At 43.0% G+C, this 18,766-nt stretch overlaps 1 protein-coding gene across 1 annotated transcript in view; it reads right to left on the bottom strand.

Moving 5' to 3' along the window:
- Antxr1 (ANTXR cell adhesion molecule 1) overlaps positions 1 to 8,798 on the bottom strand; it is a 217,652-nt gene extending 208,854 nt beyond the window's left edge. Inside the window, exon 1 of the mRNA XM_004662181.2 lies at positions 8,650 to 8,798. Coding sequence (XP_004662238.1) covers positions 8,650 to 8,798 — 149 coding nt within the window. The remainder of the gene's footprint in view (positions 1 to 8,649) is intronic.
- Positions 8,799 to 18,766: the final 9,968 nt, after the last annotated feature.

The raw sequence follows: 18,766 nt of genomic DNA, 5'->3' as shown, positions 1-18,766 counted from the left end.
AATGGGAAAGGGAAGTAAAAAGCAGGCAGCTCCTGGGTAGATCTGAAATATCATGTCTGACATTAATTCCAAATTCACCATATACTGAAGACATAGCTGCAAACAGACCCTGCCCTAAAGTCACAGCTCTTTATAGTGTTTCAACTACTGTTCCTTTCCTGCTTATTCAAGCCAAAGCATGCACAACTGTGTTTGCAGTAGAGATGCTGAGCGCCCACATGTATCTGGTTTTCCTTTTCTCCAAGGCACATTTCCTCACTCCCAGTCCATAAGGTGAGGACATGTGACTAATTCTAGCCAGTGGGCTATGAGTGGAAGGAGGATGATCACATCCTTCCTCTAGTAGTCTTTGCTCTGCAGCTGTGATGGGGAAGCAGGTGTCAAGGGTGCTCCCCTAGTCTGCCTCTCAGGTCAGCCATGGGTGCAGCTGTGTTCCCATCCAACATGGGGCGCATGGGAATAAGCCTGTGCTGTTTGTGCCACTGGTAGAGTTGGGGTTGTAACCACAGTGCAACCTAGCCTGCCCCAGCTGATCAGTGTTCTTTTGCCTGTTCAATTTTTCATGTCCTTGGGCATAGATCATGAGTCAGTGTGGCTTGGTCTGAGGCTGGGTGTCACCACTGAGAGCGGCCTTGGCCAGCCTCTCTAAACCTCAGTTTCCTCCTGTGTGAAGTGGTGATCTCAACTGTACATGTGACAGGGACTGCAAAGACTATATGGATGGTGCAGGCAACATTTCCATCACAGTGCCTGACAGGGAGCAAGGGCTCAGAGACAGCCAATTTTTATTCTTCCTGTTGATCTAAAGTTGACTTTGTGCCCTGCCCCAAATCCTTACTGAAGTCTACAGCTTTCTGGCTGGAAGTCCTTCTAAAGTCCTCCACTTAAACAGCCACAAGTCCAGACTGCTTCCTGCTTCTGCCTTCTGTGCCCCTAGGACTGTTCTCTGCCTTCACTGTTAGACCAAATAATTCAGCTACTATGATCCATACTGAGAATGTATTGGTGCCAAATAAATGAAGAATAAGATGAATCCAATGGAAAAAATTGAATTACTTTCTCAGTGCAAACCTGACATGTCTGAAAACTGTCAAAAATTTTCAAATATTCTTTTCTGTTTCTGTAGAATAATCAATGGGAGAGGAGAGATTCCCCCCACCTTTTTTTTGTTAGGTATGGTCTCACTCTAGCCTAAGCTGGAATTTACTATGTAATCTCAAGCTGACCTTGAACTCACAGCAATCCTCCTGCCTTGGCCTCCCAAATTCTGAGATTAAAGTTGTGTGCCACCACACCTGGCAGAGAAGATTCCATTTCTTGTTCCCAGATATTCATTTAAATTAGCATGAAACAAGCCTCATCTGTATTTCTGTAACAGCCTCATATGCCCAAGTGATGCCAGTTTGTCTCTAGAGCACTGGGAAGTCTTTAGCATCGGATGATAATTACAGGTATTCTTGGGACAGATGCCTTCTTCCACCATTCCTGGACTCTATTCTCGGCTTAACACTGAGTTATAACAGGTCTCCAGAGCTAAGGAAGTAGAGGTAATTATTTGGCTGACCTAGACAGAACACAAAACACTTTAAACTAACTTATTTTTATTTTTGATGTATATACCATGCATCCCAATTTGTCAGCAGTCCAACCAACTACTGCCTGGACTGACAGATATTCCCCAAGCTTGGAATCTAATTTCTGGAATACTTAAAACCAACCATAGATTTCATCTCAGAACTTTAAAAAAAAAATCCTAGCTTCTCTGAAATGTTTTCTTGGATGTCTTTTTTTGTTTTTCTCAAGATAGCCCAAGCTGACCTGGAATTCACTATCTTGACTCAGGGTGGCCTGGAGTTTAAGGTAGCAATCCTCCTACCTCTGCCTCTCAAGTGCTGGATTTAAAAAACACAGCATGCACCACTATGCTCAGCTGCATGTCTTTTAAGGCATTATTGTAGCATATTCAAGGTACTTTTGAATGCACTCTGCTCTCTTTATTTGGTGCCAACTTTACATTCTCATTACTTTTAGCAATGTATTTCTGAAAACATGATACATTTCTGTACTTTAATGCATCTACAGAACTGGCTTTACTCTTTTCATTTGATTCAACCTGAACACATTACTAACTTATTGGACCTTTCTGTGGAGAATAATCAGACACATGGAGCATCTCCAGCTCTGATTCATCAGCTGAGCTCCAGGTGGGGGATGGACTTCCTAGAATTTTCCATCAACTATTGCTGATGAACAGTGGCCCAGTAGCTCCTCAATTAAGCAATCTTAACCACTTATACACCACAGTTTACTGAAACTCTGGTACAGGGATTTTTTAATTCCTGGAAGCCACCCAGTTCTGCTCGTTGGGCTGCCATGTGCTCTTCATTAGAGCCAACTGCACAGGGCAGAGATGAGCAGAAAGGGCCTGGCTGGGAGTCAGGAGCAGACACAGCCCTGCTCAGTCACAATCCAGTCCTGGTCCAGGGCAGTTCTCTAAGCCCAGGAGCAGAACAAAAAAGGTTTTCCTGGGCTGGAGAGATGTATTAGCGGTTAAGGCACTTGCCTGGGAAGCCTAAGGACACAGGCTCAATTATTCCCCAGTACCCATGTAAAGCCAGATGCACAAGGAGGCACATGCATCTGGAGTTCGTTTGCAGTGACCAGAGGCCCTGGAACATCCATCCCCCCCACTTTAAAAAGAAGGATTTCCTGCCCCGAGGGATGGCTCAGCAGTTAAGGCATTTGCCTGCAAAGCCAAAGGACCCAGGTTTGATTTTCCAGGACCCATGTTAGCACAAGGTGGTACACACATCTGGAGTTCATTTACAGTGCCTGATGGCCCTTGGCACACCCATTCATTCTCTCTCTCTCTCTCTCTCTCTCTCTCTCATATAAAAATAAATAAAAATAAAATATTTTTAAAAAGTTTTTCCATCTATAAATTAGGGACAATTCTACCTGCCTTATCCACCAAACAAGGTTGTCTAGGGCCCTGCTGAAAGACCATGAGGGTTTGTAAGACACAATTTTTAACTCTAAAATGTTAAAACCTGGTAAAGCAGAAGGTCATTTCCCAGGAAAACAATGCTGTACCTGGCAGTGATAAGGCTGAAAACATCTGTGTCCCTGGGGTATAACACACACAATAGAAGCCCTAGACATCACCTGGAGACACCCAACAATGGGTGCTCTGGCTTCAAGTCTGGATATGTGACAAATGGAGCTCCTTTGTATGGGGGAAAGAGAACGAAAAATTGGTGTTGAGCAAAAAGGTAGTCTCAGATGGGAGTGGGGCTTTCATGGGTAGGAGCTCATGGTGATGTTGTGGTGGGCCCTTTTACATGTAAGGATTTATTGGGTGCAAGGAAGAAATGACAGACTGTGGCTTTGTAATGCCCTATAAATAAAACTTTCAGTGCTTCCTGTCACCCATCAGTCCAGCCCTCCACACCCCTGCTCCCTTCCCAAATTCTATTTTTTTGTAGTTTTTATAGTACATATATCATGGCCAGTACCTCCCCAAGATGAGATGGAAAATCCATCTTTTCCTCTAGGTAAAACAAATGAATATGTGACCTGTGGACACACCCTACAGTTGACAGAAGAGTCTGGCAAGGAAGGAGAGGCAGCTCATGTCTGGGTAGATCTTCGAATACCCTCTGAAAGATTGAAAGGAAACTCACTGCTCCTTTACTGTTTTTCTCAGAACAGAGGCCTTCCACATCTGACTTTTCAAATCCTTGATTGAATTCCCAGCAATCTATTTTTCCCAACTATAACCAGAAAAGCATGTTTAAATGAACATGAAATTCCATCAGTAGAAAGCCTTGTGCAGCCTAGTTGCCAGAGCCGCTAATAACGCCCTATTGTATTACTGTGGTGTTTCGGGTTATCATTATGCAGTCTTTACGCCTAGTTGAGAAAACAGGACATTCCATTAAATATATAATCTGGGCTCCTTCCGAGTCAGAGATGCATCTTGCCTGAAGCTTCAAGGAGCTGAGATTTAATGGCATGAAACAGAGAACTAGTCACAGGAGAGGAGGGAATTGCAGAAGTGGGGAGGGTGGATTTAGTTCCCTGAGATCCAATGGTTTTAGCCAGTGTCTCAACAATCACCAGTCACAGAAGCCCAAGCCAAACTGAGTCAGCATTCCTTCTCTTCCCACCAGGCTGTGGTTGAGTGTTGGTCAGCAATGTCTGAGGAAGTTCTTTCTAGGACAGAAGACTGTGTCTTGAGGGATCAACCTGTGGCCTGTTTGCCATGGCTGCCTGGTGGCCCAGCCTCAGGATCTGGACTCAAAAACCTCATCATTTTGCCTGGATAGTATGCATGTGATCATACAAGTTGTCCACAGCATGAAAATATTCCTGCCGTTAGGCAGTAAGACAAGGAAAGGAAATCAGAACCATCGCTATGACTGTAAAGTGCATGGTTATAAAGGGCTCCACAGAAAGTTTCATTTTTGGATTAAAGAAGCAGCTTCTTTGTTAACAGGGAAGGGCTGAAAACTCAGTACACTGACCAGCACTTATTTGGTTTCATATAAAATTAATATGTTTACTATAGAGAAATTTGAAAATTCAGAAAAGTACATAAACAAAAGTTAAAAATTCTACCTTTGGGCTGGGGGCATGGCTCAGTGGTTAAAGGCATTTGCTTGCAAAGCCTGCTGGTCCAGGTTCAATTGCCCAGTATGTACTTAAAGCCAGCTGCACAAAGTGTCACAGGTTCATTTTTGCTGTAGCAAGAGGCTATGGTGCACCCATCTTATTCTCTCTCTCTCTCTCAAATGATAAATAAATATGGTGTTCTTTAAATTTTTCTACCCTCTAGAGAGAAATATTATATCATAACTGGTAAATATAGACATAAACATGTATGTGTTTAACTTTGCTTTGAAACAGGATCTGATTGTTTAGCTCAGGCTGGCTCTCAGCCTCCCAAGCGCTGGCAGCATGCCCACTTGAACTTTTTACAAAGGTAGAATGCACACAATATTTGGAAATTGTATTTTTATTTAATATTACATTTTAAACATTACATATTTCTCCTAAAATATCTTACCAGCATGCATAACATGTAATAAATATATAATACTCTGTATATATCATGTCTAACTTAAATCCCACTATTGGGCATTTAGGTAAATTTCAGCTTTTTTATTATTATAAATAACAGTGGCATGAGAATTTTGTGACTATTTGGATATTTTTAATGACATGGGTATGTTGGGTAGAAATAAAGACCCTTCACTGTTTAAAAGCACTAATACTTCTTTTCAAACCAAATTCTTTTCTGTACTATTCATATGGCAGCCATATGTGGCTACTGAAATTTAAATTAACTTAAATAAAAATTTCATTTCTCCATTACATGAGGCATCACATATGGCTAGTAGCTACTGTGCTGGACCTCATAAATACAGAATATGTCCACCATCTTAGAAAGTACTACTGGACAAGGCAAGTCCAAAAGACTACCAGTTCATACTATCCCGAGCAAGTCATGACCAGTGCCAACTTCCCCAAAGGAGGTCAAACACTGAAGTTGCACTTTTAAAAAACATCTTTTCCAACCTAATAAAAATTGCAGATTGATTCTTTTTTATTTTTCTTTTTTAATGTATTTTAAATTATATTTATTTATTTATGATAGAAAGAATGAATGGGGGCTGGAGAGATGGCTTAGCGGTGAAGCGCTTGCCTGTGAAGCCTAAGGACCCCGGTTCGAGACTCGGTTCCCCAGGTCCCACATTAGCCAGATGCACAAGGGGGCGCACACGTCTGGAGTTCGTTTGCAGAGGCTGGAAGCCCTGGCGCGCCCATTCTCTCTCTCTCCCTCTATCTGTCTTTCTCTCTGTGTCTGTCGCTCTCAAATAAATAAATAATAAAAAAATTTAAAAAAAAAAAGAAGAAGAAAGAATTAATGGGCACGCCAGGGCCTCCAGCCACTGCAAACGAACACCAGACACCTGTGCCATCTTGTGCATCTGTCTTATATGAGTACAGGGGAATCAATCCTGGTCCTTAGACTTTCCAGGAAAGTGCCTTAACTGCTACGCCATCTCTACAGCCCCTTTCTATTTTTCTAAATTCTAGCAAAACTGAACTTTGCTGTTCATTGTTAACTTTCACAAATATTTTTCCTCTTGTGTATGATGAAGTAAAAATTTTTCTTTTGAGCCAAGCCCAACAGACTGCCTTTAAAAAGAAAATGTGAGAGGGAAGGGGTGGTAAGAATTGGTGCACCAGGGCCTCCAGGCACTGCAACAGAACTCCAGATGCTTGTGTCACTGTGCATCTGGCTCTCTGGGACCTGGAGAGTTGAACATCAGTCCTTAGGCTTCGCAGGCAAGCATTTTAACTGCTACGCCATCTCTGCAGCCTTTTTTTTTTTTTAATTCTTTTTTCTTTTTGTTTTGTTTTGTTTTTCGAGGTAGGGTCTCGTTCTAGCTCAGGCTGACTGGAATTCACTATGTCGTCTCAGGGTGGCCTCCAACTTATGGCAATCCTCCTACCTCCACCTCCCAAGTGCTGGGATTAAAGGCGTGCACCACCACACCCAGCCAAGCCCAATATTTTTATTTTTAACCAATTTTTATATATTAAGATCACTCTTTCAAGAGTAAATTAGGTTGAAAAGTTTCTGTAACTTGTTATTACACTTGTGGCATTTTTGTATATAGCAGAGTAAAATATTAATATACTCCAACTTCTCTACATTTTCCTTTCTAAGTCTAGCCTTCTACTTTCCCTGTGTGATCAGTCATTTGTTCAAAAGCCATGATTTTTGCATGTACGTGGTATGTGTGGTATAGTGTGTATGTGGGGTGTGTGTGTGTAGTGGTAGTGTCCAGCATCTGCTGGTGCTGGTACAGCCCTGTTCACATGTCTGCAGAAGCCAGAAAGGAATGTCAGGCCACCCCCTTCATCATTCAGCCTCCTGTTTTTCCTTTCAGACAGAGTCTCTTACTTACTGTGGAGTTTGTTGGATTTTTGTGGGCCCCAGTCTACTGTCCCTGCCACCCACAGAATTGGGGTTAGAGACATGTGGACATGCCCAGCTGTTTATGTGAGCGCGGAGGGATTTGAACTGGGACAGTTGTGTCCCCCTGAGGCCCCCCTCAAGTTTGCACAGGAAGCACTCTTAATCATCGTTCCAGATCTCCTTCCCCCCAAAACACTTGTACCAATACTAAATTCATTCCCCACCAATTTCAAATTCCACTAAATATCTAGATTTTTCTATACTGTTCTCATATTCTTAGGCTTTACCATTCCATTTTCATTAATATGGCTTATAATGCACTTCAGTATTTGGAGAGAATGGATTTCTTCATTACTCTTTTCCAGAAATGTTTAAGATCTTTTTACCTTTGTCTTCTCTCCTTTAGATAAGCTTAGAAAGATTTTGTCAAATTCCTTCCATCACCCAAATAAATTCTTTCAGAACTTGGACTGCAAGGTTCAGTTCAACTTAGAACTTGGGAAAACCTGATTATCTCTAAAGCACACAGTCATTCCACTTGGGGAATGGTGATTATGTCAATTAAATTCCCCTGTGGGTCCCTCTAAACTCATTTTTTAAGCTCACAAGAGAAATAAGCAGATATGAGCCATGAGTCTGTAAGCTCCTCTCCCCACCCACTAAAGTAACACAAGAAGTTCTATTTCTTAGCACCGGGCTGTATTTTCAGTATCCACCTTCTCATAAATCTGCAGGAAGGAGATCTGACTTTTCATCCAAAAGAATCTGGAGTTCAAAACAGCTCTGACGGAAAAACCAAACTCCAGGAGCAACTGCGAAGCACATTTGGTGTCCAGCGGCCAGCTTATTTTTCAGAACCCTTTTTCCAACTCCCAAATACTTTCCAGTCTGTGAAATTCATCTCCCCACCACTGTAACTGCAAGCGCCTCTCCTGGCACCATCACTTGCGCAGTTTTAAAGAGCTGGGAGCTTGAGGAGTTTTTTATTGTCGAAGCTGGTTTTCAGCAGAGACCAAGCATGAAGCTTTGCGGCTTGGCAAACCTGGGGGGTTGTGGGTCCAGTTTAACGGGTCAGAGTTCAGCCATCCCTTGAACAAAAGGTAATCGGCCCTGCTAAGCCCCCTCCCTGGTAGTTCACCAGTCCAAAAACCATGATTCTGAATTTGCCTATTACTTGATTGTCAAGAAAAATGTATCACGGCATTTGTCAGTACCAAAAGGAATATATATAGTTTGTTGTCATCACTGTCCGGGAAAAGGGTCAGTCAGTGTGACTGGCACCTCGAGGATGGGCGCCAGGGTCGGTGCTCAACACCCAGCAGGCACTGACAAAGAATCGGCTCGAACACCGGTGGTGTCGAGTGGTCTTTCACTTAAGTTCGCAGAGGTGGACGTTCGCAGGCTCCCCACGAACAAAGACCAGGGCACTTCGCCGCACGGACGCGCCTGCACAAAGCAGCGTCTGGGTTTGGCACGCCCTGCAGCGCCCTCGGCGAGCGCCGGCGCGGGCCGCCCGCGGCTAGCAAGCCCTTCCCCTCGGAGCGGGGAGGAGGCGCCGCAACCACGCACGGCATCCCCGGGGTCCCGCAAGCTCGGGCTCCGGCGGCCGCAGCGAGCCGCCCGCGCCCCGACCCCGACCCCGACCCTCGGCCACTCACTTGTCCAGGATGAAGTAGAGGTCGAAGCCCCCGTAGCAGGCGGGACCCCCGTCCTCGCGGCGGCCCCCGTGGCCCGCGCACGCGAGCACGAGCGCGGCCACGCACAGCGCCCGCAGGCCGGCGGCGCCCGGGCGCCCCGCGCAGCACATGGCCGCCGTCCGAGAGAGCGAGCGAGCGGGCGAGCGAGCGCAGGCCTCTCCCGCGTCCGCACCACCTCAGGGGCGCGCCATCGGCGGCTGACCACCCGACGGGTCGCCTCGCGCGTGGGAAACAAACGCCCGGAAGCGATTGTCCGGGGGAGCTCAAGGCTTTGCCTCTGGTTTCCGCCCGCTCGGCGTCGGTTTCGGGTTTCAGGGACCCGGCGCGCTCACGGGCAGGGGGTGCTCGGCGCGGGCCGCCAGGCCGCTCCCCAGCTTGCGCCTGAAGCCTGCAGTCGAAGCAGTTCCTCCCCACGGCTCTTTGTCCCAGATTTTAAGTATGATGGGTGGGTTTTCAAATTGTTCTTGGTTGGGGCAGTGCGGTGTCTGCTCCCTCCCCTTTCTCCCCACCGCCTTTCTGAGGTTTGGGGGAAGAAAGTCGAAAGAGCGCCACCAAGTGGCCACAGCGACGTAAGCGCCCTTGGGGTCCGGCGGATGGTCGCTGTCTGGGTGGGTGGGGGACTTCCAGATGCAGGGGGTCAATCTCCCCTTCCTTGTCATTTTCAGGTACCTATGCGCCTTATTCCTTTCTTTTTGTCACGCTTCTTGCCTTTCCATTTGCATGGCTACTTCTCTGGAGCCTGTCCATACTACCCCTTGCTTTTCTGCATCTGCGAATAGTCGTCGTAAACATTAGAGGAGAACTCATTTCCTCCAAGCAGGGTGGCTCCGGCTCCAGGCTAGGACCTTTGCAAACATAAGGCATTGTGCAAGTATAGAAGCGAAGAACAAGGCCTTTGTGATCCGAGTCATCAAGTGACTACAAAGTCAGTGCAGATCACGAAGGAGCCGACCAGAGGTCTGGTTGAAATCAGCATGCACAATGCCGCCGAGTGTGGTACACCAGGCTGCTCTAGGCTTGGAACAGCTGAGCCCTCTAAATTGTCTCCATCTACGTATTTTAGGGAGTCTGTATCAACAGTTCTTCCTTTCAGCCTGTGAACTTTAACTTTTTATCCCCATCTTTGATGTAAGACAGAGGAAGTAAACAGATTACAAGATTACAGTTCAAGAAGTTTGGTACTGGCACAAGTTCTATGCTTGGCTTTCTAGAGAGGAGTCTTTAGATTAAGCCTCAGCTCCAGGTAGGACACCAGATCATCTTTCATTCTGAAAGTCACCAACCCATGTACACTTTGCCCCAGTTTCAGGATTATTCCACATTAGACACACATTTTATTTTGTCTTCCACTCAAGAGCCGCTCATACTTGCACACCCCAACGTGACCATCCTTGGTAGATTTCCTCCAAAGCACATACAGTGTAATCTTCTGCAATTGGAATGCTTTATTCGCTGTGGAGAGTCATAATTCACGATGCTAGCCCCTTTCTAAAGTGATCCCTGGGGTCTTACATGCTCAGTAGTCACACATCTCACACATTAAGATTGGTCTGTAGGAGGCTAATGAGATAGTGCAGAACTGATGGTGTGTGCCTTTTGAAGCATGGCCACGCAGGTACTGTGGCTTCCCTCTTTGCACTCTTGGTTCACTCACTCAGAGGGAGCACACTCCTGTGTCCTGAGTAACCCAGGCACCCTTGCAGAGGAGTCCATGTGGCAGGACATTGCCATCCCCCCCCCCGAAAAAAAAACCAGCCAACATCAATCGCCAGGCATATGCCTGCGCTACCTTGGAAGTGGATTCTCTAGCCCCAGACAAGCCATCGGGTGACTGTGGCTATCTGAGACTCCAAGCAAGCCTATTAGCAGATTCCTGATTTCCCTGATTCCTGACCCACAGAAACTAGGATATATTATTTATCTGTATTCTAAGCCCCTAGTTTTGGGGACAGTTTGTTATGTGATAATAGGCAACTACTAGATACCTATTATCTTATTAAAACTTGGATATTTTCTGCAGGATTAACATTATTGAACTGTTTTTTTCCACACTTGCTTGTCCACAAAAGTCTTTTTTTGTTTAACATCTACTGACAACAATACTTTGGTAACTGTTGCCCTAAGGAAAAAATAATTGAGGGAAAATAAAAATAACTTGCCCAAGTTTTCCTTTTCTCCTGCCTCAAAAGGTGGACATTTAGGAAGGCTGTCCTCACTGCAGCACTATGATAAGAAAATAAGGGAAAGTCTACAGAAACCATCCTGGTCAGTAAAAGCCACAAAACCAGATGTTGAACAAAAGGATTTGAGGACAATGTAGTGAAGTGAGTGTTTGTGGGAGGACTGGTGGAAAAGGAAAGTGTTTGAATGCCCCTGAAGGGAACTGAGCGATGGGAGGAATGAGGGAGGTGTTAAGAATGTATCCTCTCATCCTTGTTTCCTCAAGGTCCTCTGAAGTTGTTTGAGTTTGTGTGACTGTAAAAAGAATAATTTAGGAAGTTTTCTGAGGGAACTGAGGGCACCCATAGAGATTTCTAAAGCCAGGAGTGCCATTGGCAAGAATAGGTGGAGGCACCAAGTCCAGAGGGAGAGAATATTCCATGTGAAACACATTTACAAGTAAGGAGGGAAGATAGAAGACTCTCCACAGGGCAGATGGCTTTTCAGAGGACAGACAGGGAGTTAGAGTCATTCAGATATTTGAGTATTCCAGCTGCCTCTGCCTTTCTTCCAAGATTCTAGAAAGAGGTCTTTTGATACAAGCTGCCCATCTCTAGATATTAAAAGGGTTCTCACCTTCTCTCACTGCCCCCAGGAAATCTGTGCTAGGCTGTCTGTTGTACTTAAAATGTTTTATATCACCCTCATTCACTCTCCAGTAGGTCCTTACAACCATTTCCCAGATTCACTTCAGAATTCAGAGATGTCCAAATAGCTACTTTCATTTCCAAGTATTGTCATTCTCTTGAGGTAAATCTTAATGTCTGATTGATTTTACAAGTATCCTGGCTTCTATCCCTTTCCAAGGACCATATTTTTCTGGAAGAAATTGCACTGCCTTCCTAATGTCCATAGAATAGATGAGCAAGCTTTGGAAGGAACCCTCCTGCCCTCAAATTCAAGTCAGTAGAAGATCAGGGTATATGGCAACACCCAGGCTGTATATTTCTGGGGTTGAAGATATACAGGAGAAAACCAACTATGCGGTAGAAACCAAGGCATGACACAGTTTCTTCGGAAGATACCACCAACAATGCCATAGGCTGTGAAAATCAGGAGAATAATTCCTGAATAAAGCCAATCAACTCCATACAAGTGTCACTATAACCAAGAAGCATTGCAGTGGGGTAGAGTCAGCAGTGTGACACAGCACTTGGTTACTAAGAAGGAGACACCTCTTTCTAGGAGATAAGAGAATAAGGAGGTAACCTGTGAATGTTCAAATGATTTGTTTGCCATTACAAGAATCCCTAGATATTTAAAGGTTTCAGGAATTTTAAATTCATTGTCTTCTCAAGACTAGAACATTTGTCACCAAACTGATTGTCCTAAGGCTTCCTTACGCTACCGTCCAGTCATGGCACATGAAGGCACTGAGATGCCTTCTACGAGAGGATAGTGATTAAATATGACCTGTTTATCAGCTGTTCCTGCCTCACTCTACCTTATTGTTCCAAACACCTATGACCCAGATCCTTCTGTCAAGCTGCAACACACACAGCTTCTGCCCTGATAACACTGTCTTCTAATTTTCCAGGAACCTCACTGGATTGCTAAGCGCTGTCTGTCTGTATTCCCTGCTAGAATCCAGACACTAAAGAAAACTTGCGTTTTTTTTTTTTTTTTTATTTGCCACAGTATGGACAAATCTGATACATCCCTACTTGTCAATTACAGGCTCTTGGAGGTCACAAGGTCAAGGTTATTTCCCAGAAGGAATTTATTATCTGCAACAACAGCATTTCTAAAGAATCCCAATCCATTAAGTATTGGCCTTTGGTGAGAGGGAAAACAGGTACCAATAATCGAGCTTATCCCAGAGGCGGAACCATAGTCTACAGCAAGATTTCCTCAGAGTATCCAGTAGGCTATGCCATTTACAAATTCAGCCCAAGCTTGTTGAACCCAAAAGACCAACACTCCAACCAAAGCCCAACTGAGTCTAGTGTAAAAATAGAATTCAGTATCATATATGTCTTGATTCAAATTAAGGGCAACCCAAAACTCCAGCCCATAGCCCTGTTAACAGTCTCCCTAGTGTAGATAAAGTCTCTCTCAAGATGGGCCACAACTCAACTCTGGGTTATCCAGAGCCTTTCAAGAACTGAGCTCACATCATTGGTGGGTCAGTGTCAGCCCAGAGATAGATCCAGTTTAATTTGGTTCAAAGCCCAATTCAGCTGTGGCCACACACCATCCCTGGTCATCGTAAACTTCATCCAAGACTTGAAAAGCACATTCTTCCAAGAATCCAGTCAAGGGAATAAGCTATAATTTATAAGCATACTCTTTTCAAAGGAACCAAATCCTTGTTGAACAAATAGTTCATTCCATCTAGAGCAGAAGCAAGGCCAATTTAACTAAAAATTCAGACAAAGGCTAAAATTGACAAGTACAGTCCAGGATTCTGACAATCCTGAGATTACAAAGGTCTGATGGAAGACTGTATTAGATAAATGAAGCCAGCACAAAGCTAACACACCAGCCCAGTCCTGCCAGTGCTGCTCAACTTTGGCATACTTACTGGTTTTAATACAGACCCCAGAACAATCTAAACAGAGGATACCAGGGAAAATCTATCTAAACCTGTCAAGTCCATTACCTCTTTGATCCTTTTGCTAATAGTCACCTTCCAAGTTGCAAGCACATGTGTATGGATGGGATGTGTGGAAGGGTGCTGTGAAGGTGGAGGCAAGAGGTGTGCTTACCATGGGACAACTAAGGAAACCTCTTCAAGGTAAAAATACCTGTAGAATAACCACAAATGAGTATGGTGTTGTAAGGTCATAGATAACCAAATTCAGTCCTTATAGTGACTGGTTTTGTTTCCCTCCTTTTCTCCTACCCTCTTCTTTCCTGTTGTTGACACCAACTGAACTATAAAAAACTAATGTTCATTTCTATAATGTAGTTAGGATGGCATTATAGATTAATAATCTCACCTCAGACATCTGGGGCAAAGCACTGCTCTGCCAGTACTAACTGATGGAGAAACTTGGTTGACCTATCCCAAGTAGTTATCTGCAAAATGGAGATTAATAATATTATCCACCTCACTGAGTTGCTAAGCATTTCCAGGAGATAATATATGTCATGGGTGGCCTCATACAAGAGATGTTGGCTTTTATTGTTATTGGGAGACTGAGAAATTGCATTTAAATTTCTTCTGGGAATGAGAATGAATTGAAAAGATCCATTTGCACATCATTAGATTTTCCTACCAATAAATCACAGATGTTTATGTACTATGGATTTTCACTTTACAATCTGGAAAAAAAGAGGAGATGAGTATTCTACCTCATCCAGGAATGACTGAAAGTTGGTTGTTTCCTAGGATGCCTGCAGAAAACAAATAGAAAATATACTTTGGGCCTATCAATAATCTACTGGCAGAAATGCTATTTCTACTTGCCAAGAATGTTTGATTGCTAAACTCTCATGAAATATCTGAGAACATTTAATAACCAGTGATGCTTCTTTCTGTTATTAGTTTGTGATATATAGGGATCTATAAAATGTGCATTTTTATTATTCATCATGAACTCATTCACTTATTCAAAAATACTTGTGGATATCTACTGTGGTGGTCAATCTTGATTGTCAACTTGGCTGGATTAGGAATTACCTAGGAGACACACTTTGGGGTATGTCTATGAGGGTGTTTCCAAAAAGGCTTAACTAAGAAGGGAAGACCCTCCATAAGGGTGGGTTTGGTGCTGAAACCTAATGAAGGATTTTGGAAAAAAGGAGAAGGAAAGCCTGATGAGCACAGGCATTCATCTCTCTGTCTCCTGACTGCAGATACGACCTAACCCAAGAGCTGCCTCATGCTCCTGTTGCCATGCCTTTCCTTCAAGACATGAACCAACATAAACCCTTCCTTCCTTTAGGTTATTTTTGCTAGGTATTTTGTAATGTGAATATAGTATAATGATAAACTTTGATTCATGTGCCTATTATACAGAATACCCTGTGATTACAACTAATGTGTACTTCACAAAGTTGAGCTAGGGTGCAGAATGTATAAGCAGTATTAGTACAAAAAGTGGTTACCCATCTGTCAGAGAAAACTCAACATATCCCTTGTACCTCTCCAAGACAATTTCATGAGAATAACAGAATCTTCTTTAATACATTTATTGGGAAGAGTTTTTCAAGGAGATGATTGGATTAAAGCAAGTACTTCTCCCTGCTTGAATGAGATACCTTTTCACTAAGAGACTAAGTGTTCATGGAGGCTCCCAGGTCAATACGACTAAGGTATGGACTATATAAACTGCTTCCTGACCCACTAGAAATCACTAGGGCATAAAGAGCTTGAGAGTAGAGCTGAAGTTAGTAATAAAATACACACTTAACATACGTGTTTGCCTCTGAGCATTGAGTCATTTGGGAACTTCTTGGGAGAAATGAGAACTGGGGCAGATTTTCAGAATGAAATATGTGTATGTCTAAGATGGCTATCTAAGAAACCATCTCATCCCAGACCCTCATATTTGAAAGCATTTGCCCTTCCTGTGACAAGAGTAACAGTGGAGAAATCTTGGGTTACTCTTGTAAGAGTCTGAAAGTGCCCTGCAGTAGGGACCAATTCTGAAACCAGAGCTGATCTAACTTCAAAACAGAGAGTTCAAGGCATAGATGGTGCAACCTTAGGCTTTATTTTCTTCTCTGTTGTATTCCTTATCAAGGGTGAAGCCTGGCCTTCTATGAAGTCTTAATCATATCATAAATTTAGGCACTTAAAAGAAAATAGTGGAGTCAATGAATAAACATAAAGAAGACTAAGGGCCTCTCTAGTTAGGGAAATTTTTATCTTAAGTTGACACAAATGAAATTCTCAATGGAATTCTTACAAATCCAAGTGTCAACAAGGAATTAAAGATCCATACTCAGAAAACTGTCCCCTAGAAACCAGATCTGCCCAGAGGCAGAGAGAAATCTTTGGGAAGTAGATAAGGAGATATCATGATTTGTTGTTTGAATAGAAGGCTGTAAAGCTGAAGTAGCATGGTATTCATTATAAATTAGTAAAATCAGCATAGAACATAGTTCTCAGTCACACACTTGACTCAGGATCTATAGAAAAGAGGAAAGGAAGAGAGGGGGGAAAAATCCAGATCCAGCAAGCAGGGACACCTTATGAATATGGAGTAAGTATTTTTGAAATGCTTTTTCTACATGTTGACAGTTCCATATAAATCATGTTTTTCTAACATAGAATTACTACAATTAAATTGTCTAGCCTTCGTTGCTTCTAAAGGTACTTACACAAACTTCAGTACAGAGGCTGGAGAGATGGCTCAGCAGTTAAAGATGTTTGCTTGCAAATGGTGATCACCCAGGTTTGAGTCCCCAGTACTCACATAAAAGCAGATGCATAAATTTGCTTGAACTGGCAAGAAGCCCTGGTAGTCCATTTTCATTCTCTCCCCCTTTCTCTACTTCCCTCTCTCCTTTTTCTTCCTCCCTCTCTCCCTCCTTCTCTTCTGTCTGCTTGCAAATAAATAGATAAAAATGGTAAAAATACATGCTATAGTACAGCTGTGACTTTCCAGTTAGATGACTTCCCACCCTGCTACAATATATCTTCATATATTTTCTATAACTTTCCCATTATATTTTCCTTCACTCTTAATTGATAATACTGATTTATATTTAATGACAAAATTATAATCCAGAAAATAGTTATGTGAATTTTACACTTAGGAGCAATGTCTCAGAAGACAAGCCAGAGTGTGAGTTGGAGTTATGTGTGTGTTTAAATGCTCCCTAAGGTAAATGAAGAGTGTGATAAGAAAAAAGAGTCAAGGTTGCAACCCAGGAAAACACTAACATTTGTACAAAGCTTGGCACAGAAAGATGTTTCTAGGAGGAAATAATCATGAATACCAATTGGGTAGAGAAATGAGAAAGAGAAAACTCTTCATTAGATTTAACAACTAGAAAGTTCTTTGACAGTCTTCATGAAAGAAGCTTTGTGGGGTATGGGAGAAGAATCCATACTGTGATGACTGGAAGTGTATATGAGGTATCAGATAGAGATGGAGGGCAGAATCTCCCTGGGATTTTTCTCAAAATTCTACAAAAACCAAAGTAGGGGCAGTGAAAACAACAAAACTCATGAGACTAGGAAAGGAATAGTAAACAAAACAGGCAAATCTAAAAGCTGTGGAGCTCCATCTAAGCTGATAGTGGGGAAAATCATGACCACTCTCATCTGTACCACATCCCTTGTAGTGAGGGATGAAGTGTGGCCCTGACAGGAAGACCTTGGTCTGAAAAATGTTTCAGTGTCAGAGCTTCGGAAACTCTCTGGGTAGCCACTCTTTGCCCAACCCAGCAAAAGATTGGGGTGCTGTTCTCTGAACAGCACAATGTAGAGGTTTTCTGGAGAGCCCAAACATAGCTGAGGTTATCATTACTTTGCTGAAAATCATGGGGTTGTGGAACTGGATAGATGTTGGATGCTGGGCCTTTGGGCCCTGCTCCTTCACAGGTTCTAATGTGCTTGCAGGCAGAACTTTACCTTGCATCCAGGCAGGAGACTTGGAATGTGTCAGCTCAAGACAAACATCCCGAAGTTACTGACATCAGGAATTTATTCAGGACTGATAGCCCAGTCACTATGCCCTGAAGCCTACAGAAAAACAAAAAACCCAAGATCAGCCTGAAGACTCACAGCCTTGCATTTTCCTACTCAAACACAGGCAGCTAAACAAGAATTTTCATGCAATCACAGAAAGACTAAGCTACTAAAAGTGGTGATGGAGGTGCATATAGAGAAAAGCACTTAGCAGTAATAAACAGTAAGAAGAAGAAACTCTCAGAATTGTAGTTGTCAGAGAGTTATAGAAGATATTACATCGATAAGGTAAGAAAATGGTACTAGAAAGGAGGAATGTCCATAGGGAAAAGAACTCTTAGAAATTAGAGCCTGATAGTAAACTTGAAAAGCAAGCAAACAACAGCAAAAAATAAAAATAAAACAAACTCAACAGAATAATTGGAAAATAAGCTTGAAGACATTTTGAAGGAAGTAAAGTAAAGCAGACAATGCAATGAAAAGGGAAAGGAGAAGCCATAATTGAAATAATGGATAAATGCAAGATGGTCAACATCTGAGTAGCAGAGTCACAGACTGGGAGAACAGAAAAGAAAACATGTCATAGCAAACAAGTCTTCTTAGAATGAGGGATATGAGTTTCTGGTTTGAAAGAATCTTTTGAGTGCCCAAGAACAAGGGTTAAAAATTACACCTATTTCAAGTTCATTAGTAAACTCCAGAATATTTTTAACAGATTTTATAGATTCTAGAGAAGAAAATCAGGTCACATATAAAGGATCAGGAATCATGCCCCCCCCCCAAGACTATTCAGCAGTAATATGGAGAATCCAGAAGAGAGTGGATGTTCTGAACCTCAGAAAGAAAGCACTTACCACTCACAAGCATGTCCCTAGTCAAACTACCCATGAGCATCAGGATAGCATAAGACAGTTCAACAACAGGCACAGCATTAACAAATTCAACTGTTCAGATGGTGCTGGGAGAGCTCCACTAATATGAAAGAGGAAAGGCAGAAGACATGATGTCAAGGAAACAGGGTGCCCAACTCTTTTTTTTATTTTATTTTTTTATTATAATTTTTTTGTTCATTTTTTATTTATTTATTTGAGAGTGACAGACATAGAGAGAAAGACAGATAGAGGGAGAGAGAGAGAATGGGCGCGCCAGGGCTTCCAGCCACTGCAAATGAACTCCAGACGTGTGCGCCATCTTATGCATCTGGCTAACGTGGGACCTGGGGAACCGAGCCTCGAACTGGGGTCCTTAGGCTTCACAGGCAAGCGCTTAACC

The sequence above is a fragment of the Jaculus jaculus genome, chromosome 6 (genome assembly GCF_020740685.1).
Source record: "Jaculus jaculus isolate mJacJac1 chromosome 6, mJacJac1.mat.Y.cur, whole genome shotgun sequence".
In the NCBI taxonomy this organism is placed as follows: domain Eukaryota; kingdom Metazoa; phylum Chordata; class Mammalia; order Rodentia; family Dipodidae; genus Jaculus; species Jaculus jaculus.
This window is presented reverse-complemented; position numbering and strand designations above follow the sequence as displayed.